Source organism: Myotis daubentonii, chromosome 14, assembly GCF_963259705.1.
Source record: "Myotis daubentonii chromosome 14, mMyoDau2.1, whole genome shotgun sequence".
NCBI classification, from domain to species: domain Eukaryota; kingdom Metazoa; phylum Chordata; class Mammalia; order Chiroptera; family Vespertilionidae; genus Myotis; species Myotis daubentonii.
Genome location: NC_081853.1, coordinates 34,374,233 through 34,392,425, shown reverse-complemented (window position 1 = coordinate 34,392,425; position 18,193 = coordinate 34,374,233). Strand labels below are relative to the sequence as shown.

The 18,193-nt window shown below is 41.9% G+C and overlaps 1 protein-coding gene across 1 annotated transcript in view; it reads right to left on the bottom strand.

Annotated features, from left to right (window-relative positions):
- The window catches only part of MRPL3 (mitochondrial ribosomal protein L3), a 45,942-nt gene extending 36,497 nt beyond the window's left edge, over nucleotides 1-9,445 (bottom strand). The window contains exons 1-4 of the mRNA XM_059663966.1: nucleotides 9,198-9,445; nucleotides 7,980-8,164; nucleotides 6,694-6,785; nucleotides 3,178-3,276 (exon numbers count right to left, since the gene is read on the bottom strand). Of these exons, the coding sequence (XP_059519949.1) occupies nucleotides 3,178-3,276; nucleotides 6,694-6,785; nucleotides 7,980-8,164; nucleotides 9,198-9,289 (468 nt within the window). The 5' untranslated portion in view covers nucleotides 9,290-9,445. The remainder of the gene's footprint in view (nucleotides 1-3,177; nucleotides 3,277-6,693; nucleotides 6,786-7,979; nucleotides 8,165-9,197) is intronic.
- Nucleotides 9,446-18,193: the final 8,748 nt, after the last annotated feature.

Below are 18,193 nucleotides of genomic sequence, written 5' to 3'. Positions count from 1 at the left end.
GCAATTTCCCTAAGGGTTATAATATTCAAGAAGTTTATATACTTTTAGTTTATAATTTTTTTCCCTTTCTGAATCAAAATGCTTTACTTATCAAGAATTCTAAAACTTTTCTTTCACATACCATTCTGAAGAGAGGTTGTTCAAAGACAAAGTTTTTTCCTTAATATACTAATACATGTCTCCTAGATCTAGAAAATTTATATCTTGAAGAATAAGAAGGGCCTCTGTAGCACTCTCTATACTAGACAAGTAAGTTATTTTAAAAGTTTGTATTGTGGGATACAAGCATTTCTGTAATATTTTAGTTATTAGTACTACATTACAAAATTGTATTTGTAAGACATCGTCACCAAGTAAGACAGTAAACTGAGCTGGCAAGTACTTTTCTTATTTTAGAACTTTTGTTTTTTTTCTTGAAAACTAAACTATTAGAAAGCCAATGTGAGACTTAGAACTGGGAGAGAATTTAGAGACCATCAAGGCCAATATCCTGTTCTCATGGATAAGAAAATGGATGTTAAGAAAAAGAATGTTGCCGAAACCGGTTTGGCTCAGTGGATAGAGCGTTGGCCTGCGGACTGAAAGGTCCCAGGTTCGATTCCGGTCAAGGGCATGTACCTGGGTTGCGAGCATATCCCCAGTAGGAGATGTGCAGGAGGCAGCTGATCGATGTTTCTCTCTCATCGATGTTTCTAACTCTCTATCTCTCTCCCTTCCTCTCTGTAAAAAATCAATAAAAAATATATTAAAAAAAAAAAAAAAGAATGTTCAAAAAAGGTGGAGAGAAAGAGCTAATGGCAGAGATCAGGGTTAGAACTGGTTCTTCTGATCCTATGTTCACTCATTTTTCCACTATTTCGTAGTTGTGAGGAAGTAATGCCCACAGATTTGTTGAAGCAGAATGGATTATCCCAACATGAAGCTTGATTTACAAATATAAAGCCCTTAAAGATGTGAATTTACAATAATTGGTACTAAAAATAAAGATGATGGTGCTAGTCATTACAGCAATACAATCAATTAGAAAACAGTGGAATCTATTAAACCCAATAATTATCACATGATTGACATGAAGGCTGACATGTCACAGCTAAAAATTCAAACATTTAAAAAGAAATTTCAATAAATACCTCATTGTGCTTTTAATTACTGTGGAATTATTTGAACCCCGACATTATTAGTCAATAAACTGTCAAGAATTAATAGTTCTAAAGCTTTAATGAAAAATAGACAATACTACCACAATATGCAAAAAATAGCCAATTTCTCTAATCCTTATGAGACAACTCCACTTAGGTTTTCTCTCAACACTTCAAACATCTCTCTCCTCTTGTTTCCCTTTCTTTGTCCCTGATCCAGGTTACAGCATAAGCACTGACCTAGTTGCTTAGTTAGAAACTGCTCTGTGCCTGGCCCTCTAACCACACATTCTCACTCAGTCTTTCACATATCCCAGCTCCAACTGCCCTGCTTCAAAAGCCTTTATCAACTCTCCCCTAGTGCTTACACCAACCTCCTAAATGTCCTCCCTCCATAAAGATTCTTATCGAATTGTTATCTTGTTAAATAAATGATACGAATCTACCCTGGTTAAAGAATTAGGAGCGCTCCTTGAAGTCTACAGGATGAAGTCTAAACTCCTTAGCCTTCTACCCTGACAGCTGCACCCACTGGCCCACACCCACACACTAAGATTGAGACACAACACACTTCTCTTTCCAAGCACACACACGCTTCCACATTCTACAGAGACCATTCCCTCTGGTGTGCCTTTAACACATCTTCCTTTCTGGTCTCCTAGTTGTGAAACCTCAGAGGATCTGTCAACCAGAAGTGGCCATCCACATTCTGTGCTTGTTGCATTTATAATACTATACTGAGATGGCAGACTTATGTGTCCATTTTCCCAATTCACTTATGTGCTCCCAGAGGGTGAACATCAAGTCCCAGTTAAGAAAGTAAGGCTCTGGAGTTTGCTTGTCACTCTACCTCTTACCAGTGGGTAGCCCTGAATGAATTACTAACTCTCTTTAGCCTCAGAAGCTGAAAAGATCACTTAATAAGCATAAAGGCTTAATGCTTATGTACCTGGCATGTAGTAAGTGCTTAATAGACGTTACCTATGACAATGAAACAGGAGGCACACAACAAGCACTTGCTAGTTTTGACAGTTGCATGGTATAGGTTGTATCCTAATTTCCATCCATGTTCATTTCATAAACAATTTACAATGGAAAAATGTTTATCTTAAGATAAGCAATGTTTCAGTAAACCTAAAGGAGTTTCAGTATCCACTAGCAAAAACCATCACTATTTCTAGAAAGGTATTCCCGGCTTTCAGTCATCCAATTAAGGATACTAATTGTGCAAAGACTTTTCAAATTTAAGCGACATACTCAGCATTCTATTAGTATTCTTTTTGGAAAAGATGCTTCACTTGAAAAATTCTGATGTGGGTTTGTATACAACTTTTCCCCAAATACTGAAAGCTCATTCTATAGAAAATTGCCCTGGCCAGGGTGGCTCAGTTGGTTGAAGCATTGTCCTGTACACTGAAAGGTCCAGGGTTCGATTCCTAGTCATGGCACACACCCAGGTTGTGGGTTTGATACCTGGTCAGGTGTGTACAGGAGGCAACCAATCGATATTTCTTTCACATAAATGTCTCTCTCTCTCTCTCTAACCCCTCTCTCTTTCACACTCTCTCTCTCAAATCAATAAAAACATATCTCGGGTCAGGATTAAAAAAATAATAACATATACAAAATTAACTTTTACATGCTGTTGGTGAAACAATTTAGAAAGAAAACCATTAAAAAACAACAACAAAATAACAAAAAAGGATTATTGTCTGTTACATACCAGGCACATTTGAAAATTCTCGTGTAATCCTGATAACAAACCTCTTATGTCAGCAGTATTATCATCCCCATTTTACAGATGGGCAAATACTGCAGCTTACAGGGTAGTTACTTGTTCCAGATAGTGAGGAGAGATACTGGAACAAACTCAATCTCAGACTCCTGGGCTCAATGGCTCTACTAGACTGACTCTCCCCCATCCACCATTTATCTCATGGACAAAACAAGTTTGTGGCAATGGAATATGCTCAAAACTTAAAGATTCAGGTCTAAAACTAAAAAATGTACTATTCTAGGAATGAAAATACATCCTTACATAAAAACGGGATACGGTTTTTCCTCCTACAGTGAGGGCTGCCATTTTTCCATCATTGTTTTCCTTTGGAGTATATCGTAGGACATGACAGTCTTGTACCTAAAAACACAAACATAAAAAAAAAAGCTAAGTCTGTGCCAAGATACATTTCAACATTACACACCAGTCACTAAAGTTACTTATTTCATTATTTCTCTAATATCAATCACAATCTTAAAATACAGATAACCTTTGAAAAAAGTGTCAAATACAACACCCTTAAAAAAGTGCATAAAACACAAATATATAACAAAATAAGTATTTTTAAAGAAAATATGCACATAACTGTTATAGGATTCCAGGGCAGGAGGAATAGGGAAACTGAGACAGGAAAGTTAAAACAAGGCCAAACAGTGTGGGCAAATTGCAGCCAGCTTGTAACTAACAAACCATTATTTTCTCCAGCCAAGAACAAAGAGCAAATGATTAAACCAAATCAAAACAAAACAAAAAACACCTTCCTAATGAGAGAATGCAGAAAGGAAGGGCGAAAGGAGAAAGGAAAAAATGGCAGTTTTACTCTCTAACAGAGAAGCCAGCAGTCTCAAGGCTTGGCAAGATAAAAGTTGCCAAAAGCCTTTCATAAATTCTGGGAAGGACACAATAAAGTAAAAAGAGGGCCCTTGAGAATTAATCTATACCAAAATAGTCAGCAGAGGAATTTTGAAGCCCACAGGCAGTAGGGATATAAAGCCTTGGATCCCCACCCAATTTGCTCTTCAGGTTAGCTGAGAGCTCATTTGCGCTAAGCCAGATGTAGAGGTTTGCTTGTTTGCTTTGCTTTTTCAATAACGGCGCATGCTTTAATAAATTGGCTTTTCACAAAGCAGTCAAGGTCTCTCGTATAAATTCATTTATATGAGGAAACAAGGATCGAGGTTGGGGACAGCCCTCGCCCACTGGCTCAGGGGGCTGTCCGGTAACACCTCTCTGGTGTTGGTGAGAGGTGCCTTAACATAACCACTACCAATGACAAGAAGCAGAATCCCTAAAACCTGTGTGTCTCTTCCCAATCAACTCCCACCCTTTTTTTCTTTTTCAAACTTCTAGAGCAGTGGCTCTCATCAGCATCCCCTGAGAACCTAGTGGAAATGCAGGCTCAGGCCTCAGCAGAGACCTGCTAAATCAGAACCTCTGTGATTCAGAAAGCGGTCGCCAACCTTTCATACCCTGTGGACCACCAGTTGGTGACCGCTGCTCCAAAGGTTTCCTTAAACCAGCGGTCGCCAACCGCCGATTTAAAAGCCCTCCAGGACCTACAGTCCAGGTGATTCTCAGTCACACTGAGATGCGCTGCCCAAGAAATAACCACTACCCTTGACATTTATGGTAATCCTTTACTTGCTTTTCTTTATAATTACTACCTTTGAAAGTACTACATAATAATGCTGTTGCTTAGTGCTGTCTGCTTTAAACTTTATATAAATGGAATCAGACTGAATGTAGTCTTCCATGTCTTACTTCTTTCACTCAAGATTACATTTGTAAGGTTCCTCCACGTTGTTGGATGTAGCTCACTGCTATCCAGCATTGCATCATGCAAATACACAATGATTTACCCATTCTACTGCTGATGGACATTTGGGTTATTTCTAGTTTTGGAGTATTAAGAGCAATATGCTATTAACACTGTTGTACAGTTTTCTTGGTGCATACTTGTTTAAATCTACTAGTAACCCTCACAAATGGAATAGATTACAAGGTTCACTTATCTCAACTTTACTACATAAGGCTAAATTATTTTCTGAAGTGATCATCCCGATTTACAATCCACCAGTCATTACTGAAAGCTCCCAAAGTTCCTTAGAGTTCTAGAAACTATAATCTTATCCTTGATCATTTAGTCCAGTGGTTCTCAACCTTGGCTACACATTAGAATCACCTGGGAATCTTTTTAAAATCCTGATTTCTGGGCCTCATCCTCCGGAAATTCTGTTTCTTTGTTATGGGGTGGGGCCACAACATTAGTAACAAAGAAACAGAATTTCCAGAGGATGAGGCCCAGAAATCAGGATTTTAAAAAGATTCCCAGGTGATTCTAATGTGCAGCCAAGGTTGAGAACCACTGCCCTAGCTGCACCTGTTTGACATGGTTTAGACCAGTGGTCAGCAAACTGATTAGTCAACAGAGCCAAAAATCAACAGTACAACGATTGAAATTTCTTTTGACAGCCAAATTTTTTAAACTTAAACTTTATAGGTAGGTACACTGTTATTAACTTAATTAGGGTTAATGTGCAGCCGAGGTTGAGAACCACTGACTTAGGTGAATGAGCTCTTATTTAATTACCACCACCTGCCTAATCAGTTGTCTAAGGCTGGGCCTCACAGATAAACTGAGTTATCCAAGTGATTTGGGGAATGATGGTCTCCTAACTTCCAGTGATCTTTTTATAATATTACAGTGGGGCCTTGACTTACGAGTGTCCCGACTAACCAGTTTTCTGAGATAACAGCTGTCTCTCAGCCGATTTTCTGCATTGAGTTGACAGAGTAATTTAAGTTAACGAGCTCCTTAGCGAGCTCGGTCTCGGAACGAATTAAACTCCTAAGTCAAGGCCCCACTGTCATGAGAAAGACAACAGCAGCCAACATTTAATACTGTTTTACATTTTAAGTGCTTAACATTTATATCTTGTGTAATCCTCACAATAACCTTTTCAGGTAGGTCATAATTATTTAATTTAAAAAGTAGTATATATTTTTTTGATGAGACACAGTGCTTCAAAGAACACAGTTAAGAAGGGGCAGAACCGCCGAAACCGGTTTGGCTCAGTGGATAGAGCGTCGGCCTGCGGACTGAGAGGTCCCAGGTTCGATTCCGGTCAAGGGCATGTACCTGGGTTGCGGGCACATCCCCAGTGGGAGATGTGCAGGAGGCAGCTGATCGATGTTTCTCTCTCATCGATGTTTCTGACTCTCTATCTCTCTCCCTTTCTCTCTGTAAAAAATCAATAAAATATATTTAAAAAAAAAAAAAAAAAAAGAAGTGGCAGAACCAAGACCTGAATTCAGATATTCTGGTTCCAGGGCCCACATTATTAAACAATAGAGGAGTTTACTTTATCTCAGAGAACAATACGCTGCTTCCCCTAACAGGTGTATAACATTCTGAGTTAGCAAAGAGATAAAAATTATTGTGGAGCTGAAAGAACTTCATAATGAAAACAAGATGGAACTGAGACTTTTTCTGATTATAAATTAAACTAGATCTGTGAGAAGCGAGGTTACAATCTCATTTTGTTTACTGTCCCAGTTACCCTATGCCATTACTAAGAAGGCCACCACCCAGGCCAGAGTGAGAACATTCACCAAAGCCATCAGAAGTAAAGTTCTTTAATAGCATTTATTTATACTCAACATTAACCTGTTCTTCACCACACAGTTAAATAGTTCAGGACACAAACGTTGCCCATTTAGGTTGGCACAAATAGATCCTGGCACACATACAGATCTACTGTCACTGCTGTGTCTGACCTGGAGTAATGTGGCCACATGCTTTTGACCATCTTTGGTCCAGAAAGGCATCATGCCCAGCTTCACCGCGACAAGGCCTACTCGAGAGGAACCTGGCAATTCAAAACAAATGAAGGTTAACACAGCTTTTTCAACTTTGCCAATGTGATGCAACAGTATTTCCTAAATCATGGTTTCAAAATAAGGAGCGGGCAAATAAACATGCTAATATATTCACAGAATAAAACACAAATGTTCCTTATAGATGTAAGCGTCTTCAACCATGCCTAACATAAGACATTGGTACTCAATAAATTTCCATATACTGAACAAATATAAGAAAAGACACACAAAAAAGAAAACAGTTAAATGGATATATGGTGGGTTTTTTTTTAAAGTAAGTTTTTACTGGTTTTAGGGAGAGAGGGAAACATCTATGGGCTGCCTCCAGCATGCCCCCTACTGGGGAACAACCCAAAACCCAGGCATGTGCCCTGACTGGGAATCAAACTGGCAACTTCCTGGTTCATTGGTCAACACTCAACCACTCAGCACACCGGCTGGGCTAATTCTGGTTTTAAAATTGTGGTATTAATAGAGGGCAGGATAAATCCCTTATTATGCTTTGCTTTCCTAGTATAAATATCAAACCTCAGTAATTAGAAAACATCTAATTCCAAAGAGTTAGCAGGGTTCATAAGGATGACACAAGTGGTCATATTGCTAAAATACGTTGGCCTTCCCCGTGACACTTAGATTTGTTGCATAAATTGATAAAGTTGCTCCACTGTACAATTCAACTGTTTATAACAGACCCCACCCAGAGAGCGCTTTCTCAACAGGAAGGCCTTATTCTTCCTGGTCTGTCCACAGGTGGGCTTAGCACGCTACCAGGCTCACACAGCTGATGCTGGCGTTGCCCGTGGCAAGCCTGGAATGCTAGAGCATCCCAACTGGAGACATCTGTGTAACACAACTTAGATCATACTCTTCCAGATTTTTCTCCCGATTTATCTTTATAGTCTTTTTTTTTTAAATCTGAAGAAAACAAGAAAATGTATGCAGAATGAGTCTCATTTCACATACAAACCAGCTTTTCTTAGTGAGTCTTGATTAATACCAGACATTCACTGACAGCGGAAAAGGATGCTGGCAGTAAACATGCAAACCAAGCCACAATGAAACAGACGCACCTAAGACATGAACAATAAGTGGAAGAGATGGTAAGTCTATCAAGCAGTCACTGTAATTTTGAAAGTGCCAGCCACCAAGGAATGAGGAGAACTCATCATATACACAATACCCACCTGGTTCCCAAGGATGTATAGGCCACGGTTCATCTTTCAGAGGACACAGTTTACTCGCTAACTGGGCTTTATCTTCATCGGAGGCCAACTGCTTAACGAAAGAAACGTTTTCTTCAGAAAGGTGCTCATCCCACCAAGTACTGCTCTTGCCATGGAGACTTCTAACTAAAAGCCAGAGGTCTGTCCTGTAAAAACAAAAATTGAGAGAACAAACCACAACTCAGAAGTTTCTCTAGTTAACACAGCGAAGGGAGGTCACATGCTTTGGAGAGTGTCATCGGGGCCTTAGGGAAGGGCTTGGATTCTGGGCGCCTCTTTCTCCGGACATTCCTGATGGTCACAATGGGGCTCCCGTCTTAACTGTGAAGAGTTACCCTGGAGGAGAAGTTCTCCGTCTTCTCTCCTGGGGTAAATAGATAGCTTTCTAACAAAGCGGTCCTACCTAGACACGGGAGAAGCCATCTGCACGTGAACCTTGGTATTTCACACCCAGCAGAAGTGGCAGAGTACGGGATGCCGATCTTCCTCTGATCAGCTCCTCTCTTCCCTGCAAGGGCATGGCCCAGGCTCAGAATCTGAAGAAGCTGGGTGTGTGGAGACATGGCCTCTGGCCCGCTGCACACACCAGGAAGGCCCTCAGGGACTGAGTCTGTAAGCAGGTGTGTACGTCCTGCACGGAGTGTCAGAAAAGAAAAGCTCTCTGTAGCCTATCTTCCTTTTGTAGCCTGATAAGATTATTCAGGTTAGCATCCCAATTTGCACTTATTAATCGAATGGCCAGGGACAAGTTCCTGCTCCTGTTCAAGCCTCCGTTTTACCTGCAAAACGGAATGATAGCTTCTGTAAAAGAGGCTGATGGAGCTCACGTGCGGCCTAGGCGCCTCATATACTTAACAGAGCATCTCGGACACAGAAAACGCCCACTAACTGGCAGATGATACGATTATTGCTGTTGGTAATGCTCGCGGCCAGTCGCTCATAGGCATTAAAAACCCACAAAAACCAAAACCACCCCTTGGGTCCTTTCACGGGCTTCCTTGGAGAAACGCTCCTTACTCTTCTATACTTCAGGTCTGGACACAGCCCCTTCCTCTCCCTCCCAGGGCAGAACCCTCTGTGCCCGGCCTTGTCATTGTTCAAAGTCGTAGTTTTGCAGGGATCACCCCCTCGCCACACACACACACGCACACACACGCCACGTCTCTCGCCCGCACTCACTTGTCCCCGAAGCGCCCGGCAGCATCCAGGCCCCCGGCGCCGCGGCGCAGCGCCTGGGAGCCGGCCAGAGCCAGCCGCCTCCAGCCAAGCATGGAGGAGCCGGACAGGGCTCGGGTCGCTACACTTTCGGGGGCCGCTCTGCTTTCAGGGAGTCCCCACGCTGCTGTCGCGCGTGCACCGCAATCCTCCCGGAGCCGTCCCGCGCCGGCTGCCTGCCTTTGCCCTCCGGGACGGAAATTGCCGCAGGAGCCCCCTTCCGGTCCGTCCTGATATGCGCTCCGGGCACCAGGGTCAGCCCCCGGAACTAAAGTTCTGCCTCCGGAATAGTCCTACTTTGGATAGGAGTTGGTGTGGGGAGTCCAGGCACTGATTTTCTCTCCAGGGGGTTGGGGGGGAAAGTATGTTCGGAGTTTAAGCTTTAGAAGAATGAGGGGGGCGGATTAGGTGCAGGATTCTTAAGAAAGTGAAATCACTTCTAAATAATGCCGTCTTAGTAAGTATTGTATTAAGCAGAGCTTGATTTTCTTATACTGGTTTATGTTCAAAACAGGCTAAAACGAAGTTGTTATTTTTATATGATGCATGAAGGAATGCAGACTCGGAATTTGGTGCTGGTCCCAGATAGCACATCGGGCAGGTGGATAGAGCCGGCCCTGAAACAGGGCTGGCATGTGTTAGCAATAGAATATGGCCAAGGTGATGGTGTGTGACTTCCAGGGCTGGGTCATAAAAGGTATTGCTACTTCTGTCTTTGTCCAGTGGATTGTTACCTATGGGGAAAGCCAGCGGTTATGTCCTGCAGACACTCCAGCAGCCCTGTAGAGAGGCCCATGTGACAGGGACCAACTTTCTAGCCAGGAGTGAGCTATCTAGCAAGTGGATCCTCCAGCCCCAGCAACCCTTCATAGACTGCAACTCATGAAGGAGCTTGAGCCTGATCTACCCAGCCAAGGAACTTAAGGGTACCTGACAGAAGATACTGCCAAAGAGAATAAGTGATTACTCTTATTTTGAGTCACTAAGTTGTAGGGTAATTTGTAACAACAATAAGTAGCTAATAGGCCTTCTGTACAAAGTTCTGTCTTTGTTTCCAGACCCAGCCTAATCACCCTGTGTGTGCCATAGGCATTCATTCCACTCCAAAGTCTGTTTCGAAATTTGTCAAATGGGTATTTGTAGACATTTGGAAATAAGAACTTAAAATTTTAGCTATTTTAACACCCCCCTTTTTTTTACAGCTATCTGGCTAGCCTGGCTTAAAAGGTCCAGAATATGGTCAATTCGGGGCTACTGCTTGGACTTCAGTAGGCTCAAAACCTTTGCCTTGCTTGCTCTTCCATTTCACCTATTGCTGTTGCAGTCACCCCGGGGACTTTTAAATAACACTTTGAAACTTGGAGAAAAAAAAATCATATCTCTTCATTCTAGCCATGCTAACTGGTTTCCCAATTACATAAAAATTGCCCTTCATTGAACAAACATGTCATGAGGTGTGCTACATGAAGAAGCTGGGGTAAAAAAGTACTTGCCTACTATTGCCAATAGTCAACATTTCTTATGCATATAGTGCGCTATAGTATGTGCTCAGTATTATGGCAGCTCAACACTGAAAGACCGCCAGGACCACACCTGAACTCAAACAAGGTTAAGTTTAATTAGCTTGTTGCAGCAAGACGTGCCTACATCTAAAGGAGGGACTTGTTATAAGATTTGGACTTATTCTGGGTGATTTTAAGGTGGGCAGACATGAAGCAGGGACTTGTTTTGAAATAAAGGCTATCAAAAAGCAAGAACAGTTCAGCAATTGGGCATCTCGATAATTGTGTTCTAGAGGAAAGAAGGACAAAATAAGACCGGGGATGATGTTGGTAGGAAAGCAGAAATCATTCAGAAGAAGGAACTGTTCGTCATTTTGTACCAGTGGTGTGGGTTGGGTATGATCTGTTAGAAATAGTATGCTGACATTCCATTATAAATTACCCTGCAGTCTGATTACTAACAGGATTAATGTTTACTCTTGTAGTATACTTTTCCACTAAATAACCCCATGTGATATACTATAATTATCTTAATTTTACAATCGAGAAAATAAGTACAGAGATATTACATAACTTAAATAAGATCATTCTGCTAGTAAGTGGTAGAGCTGAGATTTAAATCTCAGCCATGTGACCAGAGAGCTTGTACTGTTACCCATTTTGTTTCTTTGGCTCTCTATGAAAAATCTGTTACTGTCCTCGCATTAGAATTTCTTTATGGTTAAAGAAGAAAACTGGCAAACATATGACACATAGTGGTCAATGAGGATGGAGGAGGCAACCATTCAGTCTAACATTTGCCCCTAGTGCTAAATCTCCCTTAGTCCATAATGGGGACCTTGAGTCAATGAAACCCTCATCAGGCACCACTGCTGAGCTGAATCAAAGCAAAATGTGCATCATCTGTTATACAGCACATGTTTCCTGAATGCCAGATGGGACTGGGAAGTATCATTATAGTCAATTTTGTCACTGCAGTGTGCTGCTAATTGACAAAGACCAGGCCCAATTCTTGAGGGACCCAGCCAAGGCTATTTTTATATCCTCAGGTATGACCTCGAGTCTCCCATTATTTCTGATATCATCCTTCAGAGACTGGCTTAGACCCTGGGACCCTGATACCACTTTGTCTCTGTGGGACTTCAGCTCCTCATTGGAAGAAAGGTAACGTCCATAGTCACTTTTCTAGTACAGCAGGTCCTCAAATAATGTCCTTTCATTCATTTGTTGTAACATTGATGAGATGCTGTAGGAACGTAACTCTTGTTTATATCAGTTAGCTTACGGCAGAATTGGTTTTGTTATATGTCATTTCCCTTAAAATTGCAGAACCTATTGCTGACATTGAGGGCTTACTGTACTGCAATTCCATGATTCTTGCTTCTCTAATTCAAACCAAAAGGTAATATAATAAATGTTCTTCTTATAAAGTAAAACATTAGGAATAGTTTTATTTTTGAAGGAGTATGTTTCAAACCAAGGGCTTATTGGAAATATTTTTTCTATGTGTTCTTGCCTTTAGGCTCTTCAGTTAGTTTTTGTAATGTTTGTGACATGTTCTGAATGGTTGGTTTACTGCAGAATAATACATTTTTCATTGTTGGTTAATTTGCATTTTATATTCATTTATGCCATCTCTTAGTTCATAACATGCATTATATTTGAAATTAAAAATCATTTTAAAGCGAGTTTAGGCTTTTCATCAAATTATCCTTGGCTTCCTTCCATTTTTCTAAAGATAATTTAGCATATTTTAAAATTGGATGAGGGAATAAATAAAATGAACTTTAAGAAATTTTGAACTTTGAGACTTAATTGCTGGCTAGTATAGAGAGCTTAAAAGGCCACATTGCAAACTCCACAGATGCTCATTCAGTGAGAAGATGAATTCTGCTTCAGTGTCTCCCATCAAGACCAAATTACAATTTTCAACTTCAATATAAGGATTTTAAAAGCACAATATTTGTTTATAAATTTCTAAGTCAGCCCACAGACGTTAGGGCTCCCAGGGAGGATCAGAATGGAAACACATTCGGTTTGAAGAAAGCCTAAAAAAAAGAAAAGCAGTGTGGCCATGTTGGGATGGGGTTTAAAGTTCGGCATCGGCCCCTGTGTTGTATTGAGAATGGTTCTGAACCTTGATGTATTTAAACTTATGTGCATTTCTTTAAAGTTCTGTGATGACTGAACAAAAATGTTAGTGACAGACAATGAAGAATCCCATGTCAGGGGATCCAACGCTTTCAGCGAAGGACAGCCCCTTCTCCCTGGTCTCCCTTCTGATGCCAGTCTGTTCTGACTGCTGGAGTGTGACACTAGACCAGTGAATATGCTTGTCACTTGGAACCATGGTCAGGGTGTCCCCTCTGATCCCAGAATATACAGAGTCTTGAGAAATTCCTAGAAACCAATTTGATTTAGGATGTTGATTATACACGGAAGGGGTCCCAGAAGAATGAGGAAAAACTAACACATTGCTCTTGCTAAGTGGCATATTTTAAGTGGTTTACATGTATTAACTCATTCACTCCTCAACTATGAAGTAGCCACTATTGTTCTCATCTTCATGTATGGGAAACTGAGGCATAGAGAAGATAAGCAGCTCATCCAAATTCACAAACCTTAAGTGGTGGAGCCAGGGGCTGAGCCCAAGCAGGCGGACTCCGGAGTCCAAGTGCTTCTGTGCTCTATTGTCCTGCCTCTTCTTCCAAGAAAAGGAAGCTGCATAACACAGTATTGGAACACTCAGCTTGGCCTCCAGACGTTTCCCCAGGTAAGCCGAGACTGGGTAGTGCTAAGTCTGCATCTTCAGAGATCTAATCAGTCTGGATCAGAATCAGTTGGGCTCAAGAGAGAGCAAGGAGGCCAAACTGCTTAAGATGTTCCCTCATTCAATCATGAACGACCTTCTTGTCAATAAAGAAACAGGAGGCTCTGTGATGTCCTTTGTCAGAGCCTCTTAAAATTAAGTGCACATAAACATTACCTGGGGATTTTAATAAAATGCAGTCTGATTTGGTAGATACGAGGCGAGGCCTGAGAGTTTACATTTCTAATAAACCGAGGATTCTGTAGGTGCTGTTGGTGAGCAGACCACCCCAAACTTTTGGGCTTAGAAAAACCACTATTTTATTATTTGTGTGGCTTCTGTTGGTTAGGAAATCAGAAAGGGCACAGCGGGGATGGTTTGGTTCTGTTTGGGCCTCACCTGGGATGACTCAAAGACCAGGTGATGTCAGCCGGGGGCGCTGAAATCATTTGAAGGCTCATTGGCTCTATACCCGGTGGATGATGATTCCTACCAGCCAGGACCTCAACTAGTCTATTTGCTGGAGCCCCTGGATGTAGTCTCTCCATGTGGCTGCTTGGGCTTCCCTACAACATGGTGTTTGGGTTCTAAGAACACGCACCTTAAGAGAACTGGGGAAAATGCTATGTTACCTTTTATGACCTAGCCTCACAAATCACATGGGATTACTTCACTTAAGACACAAGCTGGCCCAGATTCAAGGAGAAGGAACATAAACCTACCTCTCAAGGTGAACATGGCTTAGTCACTTTGAAAGATGAGCATCTGGGATGGTTTCAGCCATCTTTAGACAATGTAGTTTGCCAGAAACACCACGTGTCTGTCCATGGGAAACAATGGAATTGTATCCAGGGAGCTGCAGGGGGTGACCAATTGCTGGCCACCATCACAAACCTACCCTGTAAAACTGTTTCAGATTATATCTGGTTGGTTTACAGGAAAGAAAATATTCCAGATTTTTTTCTGCTTCCTAGTACAGCTCCTTGGTAAATAACCAGTATTTCTTTTATTTAAAGAGACAAAGGCCACACATGAAGGACCCTACATGCCCAAAGACTTGAATACATTCCAGCATGAGCAACCTATTCTGGGACAGGAGACTGACCATCAAGCCAGATGAGCCAGTGACCTTGGGTGCCCTTCCAGCTGGTCTTGTGCAGTTTTAGTGGCAAAGGAGTGGGCAGCCAAGGTAGGTTTAGAAGGAGGCGTGAGGGGCAAACTGCAAGGGGCAGGGAGGGCACTGCCAGACTGCTCAGGAGTCAGGTATTGACAGTGGTTCCTCCATCTGTGGCATTTAGACTCCAGCCAGCTTAGCAGGATCGTCATGGCAACTCGCCTGTCTGCGCTGCGGAGCTGACACAGGATTCCCTTAGTAACCAAAGAGCCCGGGAGATGGTGCTTAAAATAATCTTTTATGCCCAGGCAGAAATGTCTTCGCAGTTTTATTAACCATGAAGCATCATGGGGCATGGCTTTCACTCCCACTTTATTTCAAAATGGAACAAAATGGTTTTTTAAAGCAGGAATTTCCAACCAAGGGCCAAATGCTGTCTTCGCTCAGCAAAGCACACATCCCGCTGAAACAGATGACTGAGAGGAGCTGCTGGTCACTATTATATAAATTACCTTCAAATAAACCAGGCGATCTCTGGCTGAAATCACTTGGCTTCATCTAATCTCTTTCCTATTTCCTCTTGAGTGTCTCCTCCCCCCTCTCCTCCCCCCACAGCCAGTCTCTCAGTAGGGAAAATAGTTATGCTTGGCAAGAGTTTAACACTTGGGCCATTGAGACAGAGAGATCCTTGCATCTGACACCATCCCTGCTCACAGCACTTCGCCAATTTTCCCTCATCTCCAAGGCTGCCTCCTCTATGAGGCTCCCTCATCATCGCCCTGGCTGTTAATTCCTCTCCTTTCTTAGCACTTACCATATGAATATATGTTCTCACAGGGTGTTATTCTTGTTTATTATAAGTAGCGAGAAGCCTCAAGTGTATAAACCATACCTTCTGGACAAGACTGCAAACTCTTGAAAGGCGGGGCAATCCAGTATAATAGATTCCTTCAGCCCTCCTGGAAGCCCTACATTTCTACGAACTTCAGTAATACTTGGAAATTTTAGCAGTGATAGTTGCACAACTTTTAAATATACTACAGATCACTAAAGTGTACATTTTGAAAGAAAAATTTTATGGTATCAAAGGTATATGGAAATCTGATGTGAAATATTGAGAGTAGCCAGAATGACCACACGAACAGAATGGGCAACCCCAGCACCAAAAGTTGTCTGAAAGCTTCTGCACTTACGTTACCAAATGTCTAACAGAAGGAAAGGGTTCTGCCTTACTCACTGACTGGCTCCTTCTGCCTCCTCCTCCCCCAACATCAGGAGAAGCTGAGGACTCCATACTCCCATGTGATTGGCTAGGAGGAGTCTTTTAGAAGTGGGAAGGTCTGGATTCAGATCCTGTCTCTGCTCCTATTTCTATGCACCTGGGTGTATCACTTGGTTTTTCTGAGTTTCCTCATCTGTAAGATATAATTTTATTATTTTTATTTTTCAAAATATATTTTTATTGATTTCAGAGAGGAAGGGAGAGGGAGATATAAATATCAATGATGAGAGAGAATCATTGATTGGCTGCCTTCTGCATGCCCCTTATTGGGGATCGAGCCCACAACCCAGGCATGTGCCCTTGATCAGAATCAAACTCGGGACCCTTCAATCCCTGGGCCAACACTCTATCCACTGAGCCAAACTGGTTAGGGCTGTAAGATATGATTTTTTAAAAACCTCCTTCACAAGGCAACAGCACAGATTAAATGAAATTATATAGATATAGACATCCTATATAATAAAAGTGTAATATGCCAGTTAGACCAGATGTCCTTCCAGACGACCTTCCAGACGAAGCTGGGGCTGTGAGGGCTGAGGCAGAGGTGGCTGCTGCAGTGGGTGGGGGCTGAGGGTGGCGGGGGCTGAGCCCTTTGCACGAATTTCATGCATCGGGCCTCTAGTAGATATATAAAGTGCTTTACACAGTTCTTAGCACATAGTAAGAACTAAAACATGCTGGCTACTATTATTAATATTTACATAGACTTCCTGTTAGATATTATAGTAATTATGAAAAATCTTGATCTACACTTTTCTTCTGGATGCAATCATGTAAGATTCCTAATGAACTATTAGGAGATCTTTTTGTCTTTCTGTTGGCCTCTTGTGTCTTTTATGTCCACATTTGCTGATCTGCTTTTAATACTAAAGAAGCACAACATACACAAGAGTAGTGTTTTCATTGTTTAAAAAACATCACCTCCATCATCATCTTCAACACCATGGACACCCATCAGGGAGCCAGGGCTATTTTCCAGACAAGGTGTAGTAAGCTAAGCCCACTCCCCTCTCTTCCTTCCATCTCTTCATTTCTCCTTGAAATTCACAACCCTCAGCCCAGGAGCATTGAAGGGAGTGCCTAGTGTGTTCTGCAATCTTTGCCTTAAAGGAAAACAGTTACCTCTGAGTGAGTCAGTCATGATGGGAACAGTAATTTGTTCGAGGGAGCATGCGTTCTCTGGAAAAGAAATTGTTGCTAGACCATAACATTAGTCATAGGAGCAATGAGAATGCTCATAGTAAATTTACTTTGTGAGCCATTTATATAGTGTCTGCTACAATGTTAACTGTTTTGCAAATATTATTTCATTTAATCCTCAAAACAATCTATGAGGAATGTACAATGGCCAGAGGGGTTGAGTAAATTGCCTATCTAGTAAACACCCCTAATAAAGCCATATGCCTGGTACAGTCTGGGTTAGAACCCAGGTCTCCTAATTCCCACCCCTATTTTTTCCATTCTACATGATGCTGAGCCTTTAGGTTTGCTGGTTTGGATGATTGAAAGCAGAAGTTATATATAAAATGTCTCCTTGCCTAAGCTATGGCCAGCAGGAAAGGGGAACAATGATCTTTAAAGTGAAATATCAACTGGATTGGAAGTGTCTGAATGTAAAATGTCATGCTGAGTGGGCAAGTCCTTCTGCAAAAGGGAGGTTGGGAGTTGGTCATTTGACAAAATAAAATATATCAGAAATTGATTCTTAGGGAAATGGACTTTGTTACCTGAACTTAGCACTTTCTCCCATGAGCGCAGGGGACCGTCCCAGCACTGGGCAGCTGGGAGGCCTCAGGCAGTAGAAGGTGCTGGTTATGATGGATGCTTTCATGCACTCTAAAGCACAATGGCTTTTTCTGAGGAGGACAGAGAGGCCAGCCTGTGGTTTAAGGAACTGTTCTCCCTCAAACTTTCCTCAGTACCCCCAACCCCAATCTTCTGTAAAGAACACCTTCATCAAGATTTCCCTCCTGCTTACAAAAATCTGAAAGATTGGATCTTCATCTCTCCGTTGTTTCATGCATAGATAGCTGAATTCTTATTCCAAATCCTGAAATGAAAAATGCGGAGGGACCTCATTTAGTGGGCAGGAAGGGAAATGGAAGTGGTGGATGTAGACTATGAGGAAGGAACACAGTGGGCTCTTAGGTGGAGGAGAGGAGGGCACTGCAATTGCCTGCCCTTTTGCTCTTTTCCTGCCGTGGCTCCTCGAATGATTTTATCCAGTCTAGAAACAGTTTATATCTCCTCTAT